Source organism: Mustela nivalis (genome assembly GCF_964662115.1).
Source record: "Mustela nivalis genome assembly, chromosome: 4".
In the NCBI taxonomy this organism is placed as follows: domain Eukaryota; kingdom Metazoa; phylum Chordata; class Mammalia; order Carnivora; family Mustelidae; genus Mustela; species Mustela nivalis.
The window spans coordinates 89,040,505-89,059,027 of NC_139023.1; the positions used below are offsets into that span (position 1 = coordinate 89,040,505).

Genomic DNA, 18,523 nt, shown 5'->3' on the forward strand with positions numbered 1-18,523 from the left:
TAATCCTTCACAAACACCATATCATTTTGTTTTATATTAGGCCACAAATTGTCCTTTTCGTCGTTGTTGTGGTTTATTTGCCTTCTTGTAATACACTTTACCTCTTGGTTCTCCCCTTCCTAACAGCTTATGGTTAGCTTTGCTGCTTTCTCTACCCCACCTCTAAGTGTTGGCCTGCCCAAGGTCTTTGTCCATGAAACTGTTCCCCATCTGCATCAATTCCCCAAGTGACCTCATCTCTCTCTCTCTCTCTTTTAAGATTTGTTTATTTATTTTAGAAAGAGTGAATGTATGTGAGAGAGAGAGAGCAGGAGCAGAGGAGTGGGGTAGGGGGGAGGCAGAAGCTGAGCAGTGACCCTGTTGCAGGACTCAATCCCCGGACCTGGGATCCTGACCTGAGCCGAAGGCACACACTTAACCAACTAAGCCACCCAGGCGCCCCCACCTCACCTCCTTCAACAGCTTTCTATAACTCAGTGATCCCTGAATGTGAGCTCTGGTGCCCTGTTTTGGGGGTGGAGACTAAATTTTAGTGCTGTGTGAACCTTGACATTTAGCATACAACTCTATTGTATATTTAACTAGTGCTGCTCTGTGGTCTTTGATGGGTTGCAGGAAGGTCTCTTCTGTTGAGGTGGACACCCACAGCGAAAGCGCTACATCATCTGAGGCTGCCGCCGGTTCCCTGCTTATTATCCACAGCCCCGTGGAGCTCAAGAGAGGCTGGAGGAGGCAGAAGCGGTACCTCTTCTTGTTCAGCGATGTGTTGCTGATCTCTAACACCAAGTATGTATGCTATGCTACGTGCTCTTGCAAGGATCACGAAGTTACATTTCCATGAACCCTTACCATAGGAAGACATGACATTTTTTTCTTTTGTTTTTTGCCAGTGTTTGGATCCTTCATTCATTCAACAAGTGCCTATGGAGGTCTTATTTTATGCCATGCCCGCCCTGCAGAGAATACAATTGAGAATGTAACAGGCAGTGTGTCTCTTGCCAGGGACTTACAGACAAGTGATAAAAATAAAAGAGGGAATTGTAGATTGTGATTTGTGCTTCTGATAGAACGTAGATTGGGAGGAGAAGATGGGAATGTAGCAGGGGTAGTCTAGGAGGACCTCTCTGGGGTGGCAGAATTGAGATGAGAAGCAGCCACATTGGTAGACAAGGTGCCTGAACCTTCAAGGCTGAGGGACCGGCAGGTGCAGTCTGACCCCTTGGAGGGAGGGGGGCTCAGGGAAGGGTGATCTGACTAGGGCTGAAAGCGTGGGGCATGCAATCAGATGTGGTACGTACTCAGGGGTCCAGTCTCATAGAGTCTTCACAGGAAATATTTTGCAGAAGGATTTTTAACTAGGGGACTGACCAAATTTGATTTATAGCTCAAGCAAATTTTTCTAACAGTTGGTAGATGATGGATGGATGCGTAAACAAGAGTGCAAGCAGGGAAACTGGCTAGGGGGGCGGTAGTCTGATGGCTGCTCTCAAGGGTTCCATCGTGGGAGTGCAGTAAAAGCAAGGAGGCAGCAGACAGATTTGGAACATATGCTAGAGATAGAACCAACTGTGCGCGCTTTCCTTTTAGTCCTGAACACAAACCCAGCCTGGAACATGATGATTGCTCAGTAAATATCTGAAGGCAGGTAGATGGGAGTTCATCTGTTTCCTTGCTCCATCTCTGTTTCCATTCTGTCTCTGATGTCACAAAACATCATGTCCATTATGTCTCTGATGTCACAAAACATCATGTCCATTATGTCTCTGATGTCACAAAACATCATGAAAGCCGAAGAATATTCCAACAAACCAAATATCAAGAAGCTTGTTGGTCACTAGAAAAAAACTAACCCCCCGATTTTTTTTTTTTTTTTTTTTTTTTTTTTTTTGCCGCTTTTACCCAGCTCCCAGTTATGCCCTACCAGGGGCAAGACATGCAAACACTAATGTGGCAAAATGCTATACTCAATCTGAGTGATGTAAATGATAATTTACCAGGGGCTTACTACACGTCAGGTTTTGTACCAAGAACTTCATGTACCCAATCTTGTCCAACCTTATAACTACCCTGTCAGATGGGATTATTTTTGTTTTAGAGAAGACCTTGATACTCAAAGGTCTAAAGGTTTTTCCCAGGGCACCATATTAGTAATTAGTAGAGTCTACATTTGAAATTAGGTCCATTTATTTCAAAGCACAGGCTTTTATTCAACATGTGGTGCTTTTTCTAGTCTTTCTATTTTTCTGAAATTCTTTGAACATTCCACGAACACCTAGATTTTCTTTCATCATTGAACTCTTTGAAATCAAGATTTATGTTGAGAAAGCAAATAACTCCAATCTGTTTGGTACCTGGTAAGAGGTCAGAATGCTTAATGAACTGAAAAATGAAGTGTAGCTGTCAAAAAAAAAACCCAAAAAACAAACAAACAAAAAAAATCAGAGGCAAAGATAGAAATAGTAAAATATATTTGAGATGAGTGAAATTGCCTACAGATGTAGCCTTGGAGGTGGCGATGCCAAGAGGAGGACAGAGAGAAGACTGTCCAGGTCCTGGCGTGCAGCCCATATGAAGCACTCTCTTCCTCCTTAGAGGGCCAAGTCATTATTTTTAAAAATGCAGGCTAGTTATCATTCTCTTTGTTTAACCAAGGTGAGTATGGGAGGCTAAAATGTGCGGGATGCACATTGGGGCCACATGAGGAGCATTACAGATGCCTCGTGTAACTTCCTCTCCACCCACTGGCTGCAGAAATGAAAATGGGGGTGGAGGAAGTCTCAGGAACAGGTCTGTCATCCACAGGGAAATGGAGGGAGAAACTCCAAGCCAGGCCTGCCTTCCTGGCAAGAACACGCTCTTCCTGCCACTCCGTGATGTACTCTTCCATGTTCAGTCCAAGAGATATGCTAACAAATAGCAAACTCCTTTCCTGCTCCTTGGGACCTTGCAGACCCCTCACATTCGATTTGTATAAGGGGAATATGTTCTCTTTTACTTTGTTTTTTATCTTTGTAATGATTACAGTATGTATGGAAAGGAGAAGACTTCTCTTTTCTTACTGGAGACATTTATTGTCCTGAATACTGCTTATCTCTCATTGGGTTTTACAGAGCCTATGGTGTTCTGCTAAAAACTTTATATAAAGACAAATTTATATATAAAAAAATTTTATATAAACATTTTTTATATAAAAAAATTTATATAAAGTGTTCTTTCTCCACAAGAGATCTGCATCCTTTTAAAAGCTGAAATTTTATTTTGGTTGGTTCACTATTACAAAAGAAGTGGAACATTTTTCTTCTTCCACATACTGCTTTTGATACAGATTTTTGTGTCTACTCACGGGTTTTTATGATGTGACAAAATCTACATCAGTGTATTTAATAATGTTCTTTTTTAAGAGCTTCAGCTCCTGAAAGGTATCTTATATACTTTTTACATCCATTAGGAATATTAGAAAATGTAAGTGATCTGAGACACTTGAATTTGATTTATAAAACCAAGACCCTTGATACAGAGAGAACACAGATTTTTGAAAGTCCAAGTTCAGGACACCATTGGGGTCAGGTTCTGGTGAGAGCTGTGTTTCTGCTTACACACGGCTGCCCTCACGCCTGTGCCTGGGCCATTTCCTCAGTGCCTGCATGTACATGCGCAGAGAGATATCTCTCCCTCTTCTGACAAGGGCACCAATCCTACTGGATTAGGGGACCTTACCTCGATGACTCCTCTTACACTTAGTTACCTCTTAAAAACTCTCTCTCCAAACATGATCATATTGGCAAAGACGGCTTTAGGATAAGAATGCGGGCGAGCAGTGGGGAAGGGGACACAATTCTGTCCATCGCAGTAACGAGCGGTGTACAAGTTTTTTCACAATTTTTAGAAAAGGACTATGAGATCATTCCAATAGTAAATATGTGAGCATATTTATGATCACTGTTAATATGAAAAAATATATATTTTTCCTAGAGGGAAACAACTAAAAAGAAGTAACACTTGCAATAATAAACTGATTTCATTGCTATCATGCCTTGCTCTTAGTTGGAGGATTTTGTTATGATCTGAATTGATCTGTTCAAATTAGTAATCTGATTTGGTGCCTAGTTTTTCCAGTTAGCCATAAGAAGGGGGTGGGTGACCCGGGTTCCATTTTACCTCAGCTCACTTCAGGCTTCAGCGGGAAACTCTCTCATCTTTAGGTTGATTCTATAGAAATTAACACGAATTGGCTAAGTATTTGACTAATTGCTACCTGTTTATTCAGTCAAAATTAGTGAATTTAGTTTGTGTGTAGTAATAAAGAGAATTAAGTGTTTGTTTCTTCACAAAGAAATTTTATTTCTCTACTTGTACAAGATGTCAAAAGTAGTGAAAATTAGGACTTTTTCATTTTTTTTCACATGACTTTAGAAATTTCTCAAGATTTGAAGTTAGATGGAATCTTCCTTATAACTTTTGACATTTATTAAAATACTAAATAAGTTATTTTTCAAATAAAATTATTACTTTTTTAAAGAATAGCATTGCTTGATAAATATTAAAATATTATTACCAGTAGAGGCCCATGAAGAATTTACATAAAGGAAGGGACTGAACTTAGTTCTTTAGACATCACATTCCTCATATTTAGTTATTGAAGAATGTAAAATGAAACAAAAAATGAAATTTTTTAGGTCAAAAGTTGAAAATGACTATTAACTCAATATCAATGAAATTACAAAGAGTTACTTACAGAATATACCGTGCTCTCTACTCCCAACATCTGTAAGACAACACTCCTATCTTAGAACAGAAAGAATCTCCTTGGACTCCTGTAAATTTCCATAGCATGCTGGGGCTTCCCTTCCAGCATAAAGGTTGAGGTAGCAGAAAGCAAGAGTGATATCCATCATGTAAATAAAAATATAATAAAGGACTATTTTTAAAAGTAAAAACTGCAGTTCTCCTCCTCTTCCTTCTGCTTGAGTCAGTTTACACTAGATTTGTACTTTCTAATTTTTACTGAGTTAATCTAGTTGGGTCAGTGATTGAGAGTGAAGAAACACAGTAAGACCCTAGAAGAATCCATTGAAGTGTAAAACTTCAATTGTATAAAGCAATTCAATTGTTGTAATACATTTTAAATATTTCCAAGAAAGCGACTAGCTTTGTTAATACAATGTCTTGAGATTTATCCTCTTATTCCCCAGATAAATCCCAGGAGCAAGCTTGATGGCTCTGGGGACTGAAGTGAGGCTGAGGGTAGGAAAGATGAGAAGGGTACTTCGTGGAACCATATAGGCCAGCACCACAGAGGCCAAGTGGTTACAAACATGGGCTAATGAGTTAGGCTGGCAGGGTTCAAACCCTGTATCTTGCTTTTGGCAATCTATTTAACCTTTCTGTAAGTTTCCTTATTTGTAAAATGGAGCTAATAGAGTCCACCTAGTGTTGTTGCTTGGGGATTAAATTTTTAATATTCGTATTTATAAAATACTTGAACAGAGCTTGGTATATGGTAAGTGGTCCAAATGTTATAGGAAAGTAGAAACCCATGTTCTGGGCTTTGGGATAACTCCTTGGTTTGGAGTAGATAATCTTAAGGCTTTCTTGAACTCAGGACAGAATTACTAAAATGGCTTTTTCCAGGTGAATGTATTTGGAAGTTTCCACATAGTACCTTAGGTGTCTATATCTACATTAGAAAAAAAAAAAAAAAACCCTGTAAAAACCAACAGATACATGTCTATCTTTCCCATTGGCCATATATTTTTAGCTTGACAGTGCCTTTGGAGTTATTATCTAGAATAAGGATTTTATCTGATAGTCAGATACCTGATAATTTAGATCTATTGTGTCATAAGCTTTGACTCTAAATTATCCTTCAAGTGGGCTTCTGGTAAAATTATTTTTATTTCATACATCCCATTGGAGAGTTTTAGCTTTAATTGTTCCATGAATCAGTGAAGTCATAGGGATTTTTGCACATGAGGTGTCTTTGATCTCATTTTAGTTTAGTGTTTCCATGTGTGTTTCTGAACAGTAAGGAATTCCAGAGTGGTGTGTCCCAAGTTCCCTAGGCATTCCTCACAGGGTTTATAACTATTTAATTCTCAAGCCCACCTGAGAGTTAAAGTTGGGAATTAACCAGCTTAATCAATATGGTGGTTTTCATGTTAGAGGTCAAAGAAGATTAGGCAGAAATTATAAAAAAGCAATTTCACCACTGACAAAGTTGATTACCTTCTGACTCCTCAGAGAAATGGGAAGTATCCATCACTCACATATAAGACTTCCTGACCACTGATCTGGGATTGACTGATTAATGGACTGATGATTTTTAAATTGGTCTCAATCTAAGCTAACAGATTTTAGCCGAAATCTGTAGGAAAATGATATGGACAAAATTTTAAGAAAGGGAATTAGAAAATAATGCTTTAAAAGCTAGAAAAAAAAAATTTTTTTTTAAATTAAGGTTGAAAGTAACTTTTACATCCTTCTGATCCAAGTTTATTTTTTGTTTTCAGTTTGTCTCTCTCTCTCTTTAAAGATTTATTTATTTAGAGAGAGTGAGCATTAGCAGGGGGAGGGGCAGAAGGAGAGAGGAAACAGACTCCCTACTGAGAGGGGAGACTTACAGGGGAGCTCAGTCTCAAGACCCTGAGATCACCACGTGAACTGAAACCAAGAGCTGGACACTTAACCGAATGAGCCACCCAGGCACTCACCTGGTTTGTCTCTCTTAAGAAAAAAATTGTATTAGTCTTTTTAGAAATCATGTATCAGGTACCTTTGTTAGCCCCTCAAATACTTTTTGAAGTAAGCAAATCATAAATGAATAATTCACTATAATAATAACCATAAAAATATATATAATAAGGAACAAACCTACAGTAATAAGTGAATTAATGGTTTTCTTAAAAAGCTCTAAAAGATACAGTCTTTACTCAGCACTCAACATTCAGAAAAATGTCTACATGCTGCCATTCGAGGAAGTATTTTCAGGACCTTCCTAGGCCAGACCTTGCTCAACATGCACTTTGTAAACCCCATGTCACCATTTGCTGTGCTGTGGACAGAGGGTGATAGCGACGAGGGAGGCATGCTTTGCTCTGGAGCAGTGAGAACTGGTCTCTTATGAGCACAGCTGCTCCCATAACATTTATGAAATAAACTAACAGAGGTCTTGCTTGGGTATCTTTCTAGGTACGAAAAAAACTTCAAGATAGAAAATAAAATACCACTGAATACCATGTGGACTGCCAACTGTATGGACAAAGAGGGACATGCCAACGTCCACACTGAAAGGTCCTTTGTCATGGGTTGGTCCACAGAAAACTTTGTGGCCACCTTTGGGTAAGACCTACCACTTTGTCTTGTATTTACATGGGTTAAAAAGAAAAACCTTTTAATCTGATTGTATATCAAAGCCAGTGACACACTTTTTGACCTCCCGTAATGACACTTGTTTGCTTGTACTTTCCCCAAAAATGTATGTACAAATGTGAGCAAGTAGATAACATAGAGTGGAAACTATTGGAGTAATTTCCTTTGGTTTTGGTCAGTGGTTTCCAAAATGGGCTCTAGGAGCCACTTGAGGAGTTGGGTGTTCCAGATATGTGGAAGGAGAATCAAGAGAGCGACGTTCTAGATCCCCTCTCCAATATCCTGCCTCCTAATTCCCAGGAGGTATCTGTGTTTCTAAATCACTGGCATATTTTTCTTGAGCAAGTACTATTAAAGAGTCCAATTAAATTTGAAAAATTGCTTTTATACTCCCAAGTTCATTCCTTTAAAAGTAGTACATAAGTAGGCAAATAAATTAATCATGTCAATGAATAGGAGGTGGCCTGAATTGCTGTATACCGATTATCTTTTTTTTTTTTTTTTTTTGTACCAGTTATCTTAGCTGGTGTCTCTAGAGAGGTGACCATCTAAATCAAAAGTATAATTCCACTGAGTAGAGGTTAGTTGTGCTAGACACATTCTTAAATGGACATGAAGAGACATGAGGATCAGGGAATGTGGTGCTCTACCCTGGACATGCTGAGCAGACACTCCTGGGTTTACAGGGGTCATGCAACACTTATATCTGCTGTTTGAAACAACCACATCCAAATGGAAAGAAACGGTTTCAATTGGAAATGTAAAAAGCCTTTGACAGGGGAGTTTCCAAGAAACTTCTTTTCCCTAATGAGGAGGAAAATGTGGAAGCCAGGTTTATATATGTTATAAAGCTAAAAAGCTGTGTAAACATAGAGAAAACATTTCTAACAACACCTGGCGCCTAGATTTGCTATTTGTTTATTACTGTTCTGATGGGTATGGCTAACTAGAAGCTGTGTCCATACACAAAGGCAGGCTGGGACCCTAAAATGGTGATGGCGGGGGGGGGGGGGCGGTGAGGGGAGCAGTGCTACTGGGAGAAGTATGAAATGTGTCAGCCACTGTGGACGGTTTGGTGGTTCCTCAGTAAGTTTGAATTACCAAATGATCCAGCAACGCCACCTCCAGATATATACCCAAGAGAAACATACGTCCAAACAACACAGATGTTTATAGCAGCACTGTTGACAATACCCACCCACCCACCCCGCCCCAAAAAAGGTGGAAACAACCCAAGTGTTTCTCAACAAACACACAAAATGAGTTGTACAGGAGCTAGGAACAGGAAGGAAGGGAGAGTGATGGCTTCATGGACACGGGTTCACTTTTGGGTGATAAAAATGTTCAGACATGGAACGACACAGTCACAATGGTTGAACAAAACTGTGAATGTACTAAAGGGCATTAGTGGTCAATTTTATTTTGTGTAATTTACCACAATACAAAATGCTAGTAAGTCATAAAGCCATGTATGGAGGAGACTTCAAACAGTCACAATTTTGGCTATTAAATGCTGTGAAAACTTCAGCAGAGAAAATACTAATCTGCAGTAGTTTAGTCCTGGCTGCATTGTTCTTGCTCAGAGGATCACATATGTTTTCTAGGAACTAATTTAACATATTACAATCAGTTATGTGTATAAAGAAATAAAAATATTACAGGTGTTTGTTCCTAAAAGATATTCTTGTTTCTGGGCCAGGGTAGTTTCATCCAAATGCCAAATTTCTTATGTATGATTTAATTTGAATAATAACATGAATAACACTAGCAGCTGCAGGAATACTCTGGGGTATAATTAACCCTTTTCCTCTTCTGGAAACTGAAGATCAGAGCGGTTAAGCAATGTGCCTGCCCATGGTCACATAGTTTGCATCACCTAGTCACAAGTAAGTGTTCATATTTGAACCCAAATTTTCTTCCACTTTAGGATCCACTTCCAATGGCTTTAATACCTCTCATAAAAGACTGGATTCCCTCAAAAGCCCAACCATGAGGAGAGGATAATTTAACACATGCATCCTCATCCTTCTCAACAGCCTGCTGATATAAAAATATATACATATATATATATATTATTTTTTCTGGAAAGGTGACCTTATTTTGTTAGTATAAATATTGTATATATCTTAATTTTTTCCCCATTTTTTTTAAATTGCAGCTCTTCGGAAATAAAGGAAAAATGGCATTCTTTCCTTCAAAGGTATTTTGTCACTATACATAGTATAAATCTTTAACCCATGACAAAAGAATAAATCTCTTCAAAGCAGTGCCCCCACACTATGCTCCCTCTCCTGAGTAGGAATTGTTAGACTACCCTCAAATAATTTCTTCTTTAGATGCACCCTGGCTGCTACTGCAAATAATCCGCCCTTATTTACATGCATATATTGCTTATTTTTTATGAAATTCTGGTTATCACTCTCATCTTGCCCTTCTCTCTGACCCAGTGATTGGAGCTAATATCATTCTCAAAACATATATTAGATTTTGTTAAGTGCAGCTTACTCTCCTGAGTGATGCTCAAAGCAACTCCTCATTCCTACCCTTGAGGGTGCTGGCCCTCCTGTCTTGGCAGGAAAGCTCTGAGGACTGGATGGGCTACTCAGATCTCACAGGACAAGAGCAACCTGTTGTTTTCTGAGTCTTATTTTCCTGAAATAGTATTGCATGCTTTCTTCCAACCCATAATTTGATTTTGCTGAGTTTATTTATATGAATTTAAAAATAACAGAGTATGTTGAAAATTTTAGCCACGTAGATCAATTTGAAAGTAAGCTAATAGCTAATTCATCCTCCTCTATTTTGGGTTATCATTGAATTTGATTAGGTACATCAATCTAGCCAAAGAGAAGGACGAACCAGAAGGCATTCCTCTAAAAATCTTCACTGAGAACATCAAGAACTGTGCCTCTGTAAGTGTTTTTAAGACCAAAAATTAAATTCCATGTTTCTGATTCAGATAAAATGAAAGAGATGGAGGGACGCCTGGGTGGCTCAGTGGGTTAAGCAGCTGCCTTCGGCTCAGGTCATGATCCCAGCGTCCTGGGATCGAGTCCCACATCAGGCTCCTTGCTCCGCAGGGAGCCTGCTTCTCCCTCTGACTCTGCCTTCCACTCTGTCTGCCTGTGCTCGCTCTCTCTCTCTCTCTGACAAATAAATAAATAAGATCTTTTAAAAAAAAAAAAATGAAAGAGATGGAGATAGAGGTGGACATAGATGGGGGGAGGGGGAGATGGGTACGTAAGAAAGAGAGAGCAAAAGATAAGAAGAGAGAATTTAGAAAAGTACCATTTTTCCCATCCACAGGTATACTTAAAAAGTGAATCCTAGGTCATATGACATGAGAGGAACCCATGCTGCAGTACTTAAGCATGGAAGGAGTATTGCATGTTAAATGTCCATAATATATCTCTGGATCCTTCTAATAGCAATTATACTGGCTTGTAATAAAGTGATTTACACATGCAGGTATTTCCTATTAGAATTAAAACTTTTCCCCAGTGGTCACTACTTAAAAACAGAATGGTCTGGATTGTTTCCACACCACAGTTCTTCCCCACTCCCCTCCCTCATGATGTTTTCTTTGGTATAACTGTAAACTCACAGAAAAGTTGTAAATATAAAAATTTATGCCTCATGCACCCTTTACCTAGATTCACCTATAGATTCACCTAGATTACCTAGATTCACCAATTAGTAACATTTTTACTCCATTTTACTTTATCATTAGTTTTCTTTCTCTGTCTCTAGTAAGTGTATGTGTATATTTATTTTTGAGGGTCATACAAATGCCGTGGCCCTTTATCCTTAAACCTAAGTATTTCCTAAGAATAAAGATCTTCTCTTATATCACCAATATACAGTTATCATTCAGTAAATCTAACACCAGTATAATACTTGACTCTGCCATCTGTTGTCAGTAGACCTCAATAATGCCTCCTTTCTAGTACGGGATCTACTCAAGGATCACGTATTTCACTTATTAGGTCAGCTGCAGAGGAGGTATTTTGTTTGTTTGTTTGTTTGTTTGTTTTAAGATTTATTTATTTGACAGAGAGACACAGCAAGAGAGGGAACACAAGCAGGGGGAGTGGGAGAGGGAGAAGTAGGGATCCCATGGAGAAGGGAGTCCAATCTGAGGCTTGATCCCAGGACCCTGGGATCATGGCCTGAGCAGAAGGCAGATACTTAACGACTGAGCCACCCAAGAGCCCCATGCAGAGGAATTTTGAACAATCTTTTGTTCCAAGGAAAATCAGGGTTGAATTGAGCTGAGAGGGATGACACTTTTAAGGGAACACCCTATTTCTATCTCATTTCTTTATGCTCTTAGGGGAAAAAAATCAAGCCAGTTGCCCCAGTTATTTGTGTGAAATTTGATTTCTGAAATTGTAGTGCAGTAGGTAAGACATTTACAAGATACTTTGATACTTTGGGTATCTTTAAATGGCATTTTTTTCCTGTTAGATAAGACTTCATTTTGTCATCTCCATTATGCAATGTAGCCTAGTCAGTAAATTTATCCTTTAAGATATTTTTCAGATATTTTCAAAAAAATTCTATTTTTAAAGATTTTTAATTTCTATGCTAAGATGCCTCTATTTTGTTTATTATGAGCATATTTTCACTTGGATCATAAAGCATTATTATAATAGCTGTTTTTGGATAACAGTCTGAACATCTAGATCATCTCAGGGCTGGTTTCAGCTCTTGAGAATTGATCACATTTTCCTGCTTCATATATTAAGTAAAACTTTGACTCAAAGGAAAAAAAGAAAGTAACATTTCTTTTAAATTATTTCAGAAAACAGTTTATTTTTCTGAAGTTATTTGTTTAGAAAGAGCTCTATCTAGTGGAATTTATCTGTTTTGGAGAACCTAAAAAATCCTTGAAATTATTATTTTAACCACAGTGTGTTCCTTATGCCATGAAAACTATTATCTTGCAGACCAGATAAATTTAAGGAGTGATTATTAGTATTTCAAAAGAGATTTTTTTCTTTTCCTTTTTTTTTTTTTTAAAGATTTTATTTATTTATTTGACAGAGGTCACAAGTAGGCAGAGAGGCAGGCAGAGAGAGAGGGAGAAGCAGGCTTTTCACTGAGCAGGGAGCCTGATATGTGGCTCAATCCCAGGACCCTGAGATCATGACCTGACCTGAAGGCAGAGGCTTTAAACCAATGAGCCACTCAGGCACACCTTCTTTTCCATTTTTACTTCAAAAAGATTTCATGGGAGGGACGCCTGGGTGGCTCAGTAAGTTAAGCTTCTGCATTTGGCTCAGTCATGATCCCAAGGTCCTGGATGGAGTCCCACATCAGGTTCCCTGTTCACCACCGAGCCTGCTTCTCCCTCTACCTGCTCTGCCTACCGCTACCCTTGCTTGTGCGCGCTCTCTCTCTGATAAATAATAAATAAATAGATAAATAGATAAATAAATGAATATTTCATGGGAGAGTTTTTAAGTTGTATTGAAAGGCTTTCAGGCACCATTAAAAGAAAAATAGCAGCGCCATTACTTCTAACTAAATTTCAAGCTAAGACCCTGTCTTGAATCCTCTAGACAATTTAACATAGGATATCCTTGAATTTGGGTGTTCTGAGTCCTAATGCTGAGTTCTGAACACTTTTTTTTTTAATAATCCCTGAAGCTCAAGTAGTTTGAAATTAATGAACAATTTTGTTTATAAAAGTCCGATTTTCACAAAACCACAATGAGATACCACCTCATACCAGTCAGAATGGCTAAAGTTAACAAGTCAGGAAATGACAGATACTGGTGAGGATGTGGAGAAAGGGGAACCCTCCTACACTATTGGTGGGAATGCAAGCTTGTGCAACCTCTCTGGAAAACAGCATGGAGGTTCCTCAAAAAGTTGAAAATAGAGCTACCCTATGACCCAGCAATTGCACTAAAGATACAAACGTAGTGATCTGAAGGGGCACATGCACCCAAATGTTTACAGCAGCAATGTCCACAATAGCCAAACTGTGAAAAGAACCTAGATGTCCATCCACAGATAAATGGATAAAGAAGAGGTGGTATATATATACAATGGAATACTATGCAGCCATCAAAAGAAATGAAATCTTGCCATTTGCGACAACATGGATAGAACTAGAGGGTATTATGTGAAATAAATCAATCAGACAACTAGAGGGTATTAGCGAAATAAATCAATCAGAAAAAGAGAACTATCATATGATCTCCCTGATATGAGGAAGTGGAGATGCAGTGTGGGGTGTTTGGGGAGTAGGAAAAGAATAAATGAAACAAGATGGGATCGGGAGGGAGACAAACCATAAGAGACTCTTAATCTCACAAAACAAACTGAGGGTGGCCAGGAGAAGGGGGGTAGGGAGAGGGTGGCAGGGTTATAGACATTGAGGAGGGTATGTGCTATGGTGAGTGCTGTGAAATGTGTAAACTTGGCGATTCACAGACCTGTACCCCTGGGGCTAATAATACATTATATGTTTATAAAAATAAAAAATTTTTTTAAAAAGTCCAATTTTCAAACAGCTTTCGAGGCATCTGTCATATCAAACAATTGCATTCAATCCAAAAGAAGAAAAATACAATGAAAGGACAAGTTTCGGGCGCCTGGGTGGCTCAGTGGGTTAAGCCGCTGCCTTCGGCTCAGGTCATGATCTCAGGGTCCTGGGATCGAGTCCCGCATCGGGCTCTCTGCTCGGCGGGGAGTCGGCTTCCTCCTCTCTCTCTCTCTGCCTGCCTCTCTGCCTACCTGTGATGTCTCTCTGTCAAATAAATAAATAAAATCTTAAAAAAAAAAAAAGGACAGTTTCTTTTAACTTTGTTTTTAATATTTTTTAAGGCCTGTGGGTGTCCACTTGTACTGTTTGTCTTCTTTATGCACTGTTTCTCAAAGGACAGAGGCCTCCTTGCCTAATAATGTTATAAAACCTGTATGCATAGTTGGTTACATATTGTATAATTTTAAAATGTCTTTTGGAATTCAGATAGTTTTACAGGTATCACCTCAGATTCCTATCAATCCCTTTCAGGTAATTTTCTGTAAACTATTTTCCTAGTTGTATGAGGCAGTTTCTCAGTGTAAGGTAGAGCTATTATAAGTAACTACTCAACTGTCAGAGTTGCGAATAGAATATAAACTTCTAACATTTTCAGTCTCATTTCCTAGACTTGTTGGTTTTGTCTCAACAGATTTCAACAATGGAAAGCTTAGTAACCATGATGCCTGATACAGAGAAAGTAGTGACTAAATAGTAGTTTTTAAAAAAACGTCTTTCATAGCCAGTTCTTATTCTGATTTTGCTGATACTGATTATATAATTACAAAGAAAGAAAGCCATACAAAAAAAAAAAAAACATAACTCAGGAAGAGCTCCTCCTTTTTAAACTATCTTCCCCCTCCATTTTGGAAATAGCCTTAGGAGCCGAGGGTCAGGCCATGTCCCCTTTTGGAATTCTCAGTTTTTCTCTTTCTTGTTTAAGCTCCTATATTTGTGTGCCACCAATCCTTGAAGGGAAATATATGTTTTACTGAAATGTTTCCTACTAGTTTCATGTTATATAAAGAAATAAAAATATAATTATGGGTGTGTGCTCTACTTATGTTTTACTTTGTCATTACCTGAACAAGCTTTGCCTTTAGAGTATGGATAATAATTTGGCAATAATAATTTGGTCACCTGCTTTAAATTTTTAAAAATTTATAGCAATCTTTCTTATTTCTTTTTTCCAGTCTGTAACTGTAACAGCAACAAATTCAGACACAGTGAATGACATTATCAACATGTCACTGCGAATGCTAGGAATAACTGTAAGTTGCCTGCAAACTATTTTTAGTTTAAAAACCAACTTTGACTTTAGAGATTCATGCGTGTGCATGTGTTGTGTACCTCCCATTATAAAACAGCTGATTATTATAGATATCATAGTCCTATTTCGTCCTCCAAATTTAGAAATTGAAGGCAGCAAAGCTACATTATTAACCTATACGTGGTGCTATTCTTGCATTGCCATTTTTAATTTTCTGCAAATTCAAAGTCATAGAATAAAATTGGGCTATAATTTTAGAGTACTAATAACAACATGCTGTTTATTTTATTTATTTTATACATAGACAATAAAATATTTCTAAGTTTCTAAATATTTCCTCCTCTATTGGACTCTTCTTTCTGTGTCTTCATTTTGGATTCCTTCCCATCCCTATTTACCCTGGTTCTCACCCAAGGAGTCAATCCCAGTTTGATGAACCCTGAATTACATGTTTGGTTGTACATTTTGACATAAACACCACATGGCTAGAAGCTACCTCCTCTTGATGCGGTTCCTTGGGATGAGGTGGGTCACGCCCATTTTGAACTGGTAAGGAAGAAGACAAGTTCTGAATAAGACCATGAGAACATATCGCTTTCATCTTGTTTTGGTTTTAACTACCTTTTCCTTTATGTTTTGATGGTACTGGTGTGAGTTGCTGGATTTTTTTTTTTTTTTATGAAAGATATGGACATATTTGATGATGAGGTTTTCTGAGGAAAAAGAGAGGGAGAGTGATAATGGTTGGACAGAACTGAAGGGAGCATTTGTAAAGCACAACTTCTTATATAAAATCCTCTGTAGGGGTGCCTGGGTGGCTTAGTCATTAAGTATCTGCCTTTGGCTCAGGTCATAATCTCAGGATCCTGGAATTGAGCCCCTCATTGGGCTCCCTCCTCAGTAGACAGCCTGCTTCTCCCCCTCCCTCTGCTACTCCTCCTGCTTGTGCTCTCTCTCTGTCTCTCTTTTTTTCTCTCTCTGTCAAATAAATAAATAAAACCTTTAGAAAAATAAAATTTAAAAATCCTCTATAAATTTGAAAATGTTTTGCTATCATGACATGACATAATTACAAGATTCCTACTTAAATTCTATCTGACCCAATGGTGTAATTAAGCCCCTTGAAAACTCAGAGCAACCAGAATTTGGCATAAGAAATCAATGATTTCTGAACAAACAAAATTTAATAATACATCCAAAATAAATGGGTAAAGCACATCTCTACATTGATTTCTAACCTGTATGATATATATACTCTAAATAAGAACTAAATCTTGGAAAGAGAGTGAGTGGTTTTAGGGATAAATTTGGGGAGATCAATTAATGATATATCTCATTTTATGGCATGTTTGTGATTTTCCTTTGCACAAAGTGATCAATCTCACTAGACAAAGAATTGCTGTTTTAATGAAGAACTGGGGTTGTTTGGCTTTAGGTATACCTGATTTAAAAGGATTACAGAATAACATTTCCAAACCCTACCTACCTTATTAGCTCTCATTTCTTATTTGCAATACAATTTTGAGAAGATTTAGCTCTGTATCTGTGTCCGTGCCTATGACCTTCCTTCATAAGGGCAAGGCCATGATTTTTAATCAGGAGTCAAGGACAAGCATAGTACCTATCACCAACAACTATTTCAAACATTTTTTGCTTTAGTCTCTTGGATGGCTCTTTAAAATAGTTCAGCAATCTTTATAATTTAGACTTGTTTGTTTCAAGTGGGATTTCCAGTTTACTAGGCAGTAATTCTGCTGGGGGGTAATTGTTTTCTGCATCTGACATGTTGTCTAAGGTAGACTCCTTTTCCTTTCTCTCCCTGAAGTGGGGCTTACCGCCACCAGTGGCTAACTTGAGTCCACTATCTCCTGAAGGCCCCTTGGGCATTCATCTCCTTTTGCTCAGGGCTGCTGACCTATTGATGCCTTTCAAGTTACTTTGCTCAGAAATAGTCATAGCAGGGTATAGGTCTCTCTGGACAATATGCATGAATATGAAGGCAAAAGCTAACATACCCAAGGAGTCTAGAGACAACAGAAGGCAGCACTCTGAGATAAGCCCTTTCCTCTTTAGTGAGGGGGCACAACTGTGATTTCTTATGCTATAGGCCACCTATACAGTGAGGAGCTGATTGTACTGTGGTCTCCTGGCCTTTGTAAAAAATGGCAAGAATGTGGGATGGTCTACTGGTGGCTGTGAGGGAATCAAGTGAACAAGTACTATAGCTACCTCCATGGACCAAACAGCATTTATACTGGTGCCAATTCTTTCTTTCTGAAAACACAGAAATGCTAAGGAAATGTGTTCTTCAAGTACTGTTAAAGATTTGTTATGATGTATAGTTCTTTTTGTCTCCAAGGGCTCTGAGAAAGACTACCAGCTGTGGGTGAGTTCTGGCAAGAAAGCGGCCCCACACCCACTCAGTGGTAAGTGTCAGGAAAACCTAAGATGGGATTGATTAGGTTCAAAATTGTAACCCTACATCTCAAAGTAATGCTTGTTCTGTCTTAAGCTTAAATACCCTTAAAAGTAAAAATCACATGCAATATTCACTCACACATTTATTAAATAATTGCCAGGTACTTACTTTTTCCCAGGCACTGATGACATCTCCTCATTCAGCAGCTTATGGCCTAGTTAGGCCTAGTAAATTTTTCTTTTCTACTACTTTTTACCCAACAAACAGAGCTGTCTTGAAAATTTTTTATTTATTATTTGCTTACTTATTTACCCACTTAGGTATGAAAACAAACGGGATTGGAATTTCTTTTCCCATACATTCATTTTTCATATTCCAGTCTTGAATTCCAGTTCCTAACTACTAAATAGCCTCTATTTTGTGAAAATCCTCTAAAATCCAGTCATGGCTGTGAATCTAGGTATAGGTATCTATTTAACACCTGCCATGTGCCCAGAAGTCTTCTCAGCATCATAAAGAAAATGAGATAATCACGCTTAAACTTCTCAAGTCTTCACTGACTAAACTACCTGCACTTTGCTGTTTCTCAGGCTTTTTCCATCAGTCTTAAGTTTATTGATAAACCATTTATACCTCTCCTAAGATAGTTATTAGCACAAGTTTTCTTAAAAAAATAGATCTTTGGATTAGCAAAATTGTTCAGTGCTTACTAGAAATAAAAGGAATAAAAAACAAGAGAAAGAGGACAGGATATATAACAGACCTTGAAGTAGTAACGTATGGTAAAGGCAACAATGATTTTTGCTAGAAATCTTATAGCATTCCTTCTTATATGCAATTTTTTTTTATCTTTCTAATAATCCTGTGAGGTGGGATGTCTGGGTGGTTCAGTCAGTTAAGTGTCTACCTTCGGCTTATGCCATGATCCCAG

At 38.2% G+C, this 18,523-nt stretch overlaps 1 protein-coding gene across 1 annotated transcript in view; it reads left to right on the forward strand.

The window, feature by feature from the left end:
* Positions 1-18,523, forward strand: part of LOC309862916 (rho GTPase-activating protein 20-like) — a 30,480-nt gene that overhangs the window by 670 nt on the left and 11,287 nt on the right. The window contains exons 2-7 of the mRNA XM_082727333.1: positions 616-786; positions 7,189-7,338; positions 9,527-9,568; positions 10,196-10,280; positions 15,097-15,174; positions 17,533-17,599. Of these exons, the coding sequence (XP_082583459.1) occupies positions 616-786; positions 7,189-7,338; positions 9,527-9,568; positions 10,196-10,280; positions 15,097-15,174; positions 17,533-17,599 (593 nt within the window). The remainder of the gene's footprint in view (positions 1-615; positions 787-7,188; positions 7,339-9,526; positions 9,569-10,195; positions 10,281-15,096; positions 15,175-17,532; positions 17,600-18,523) is intronic.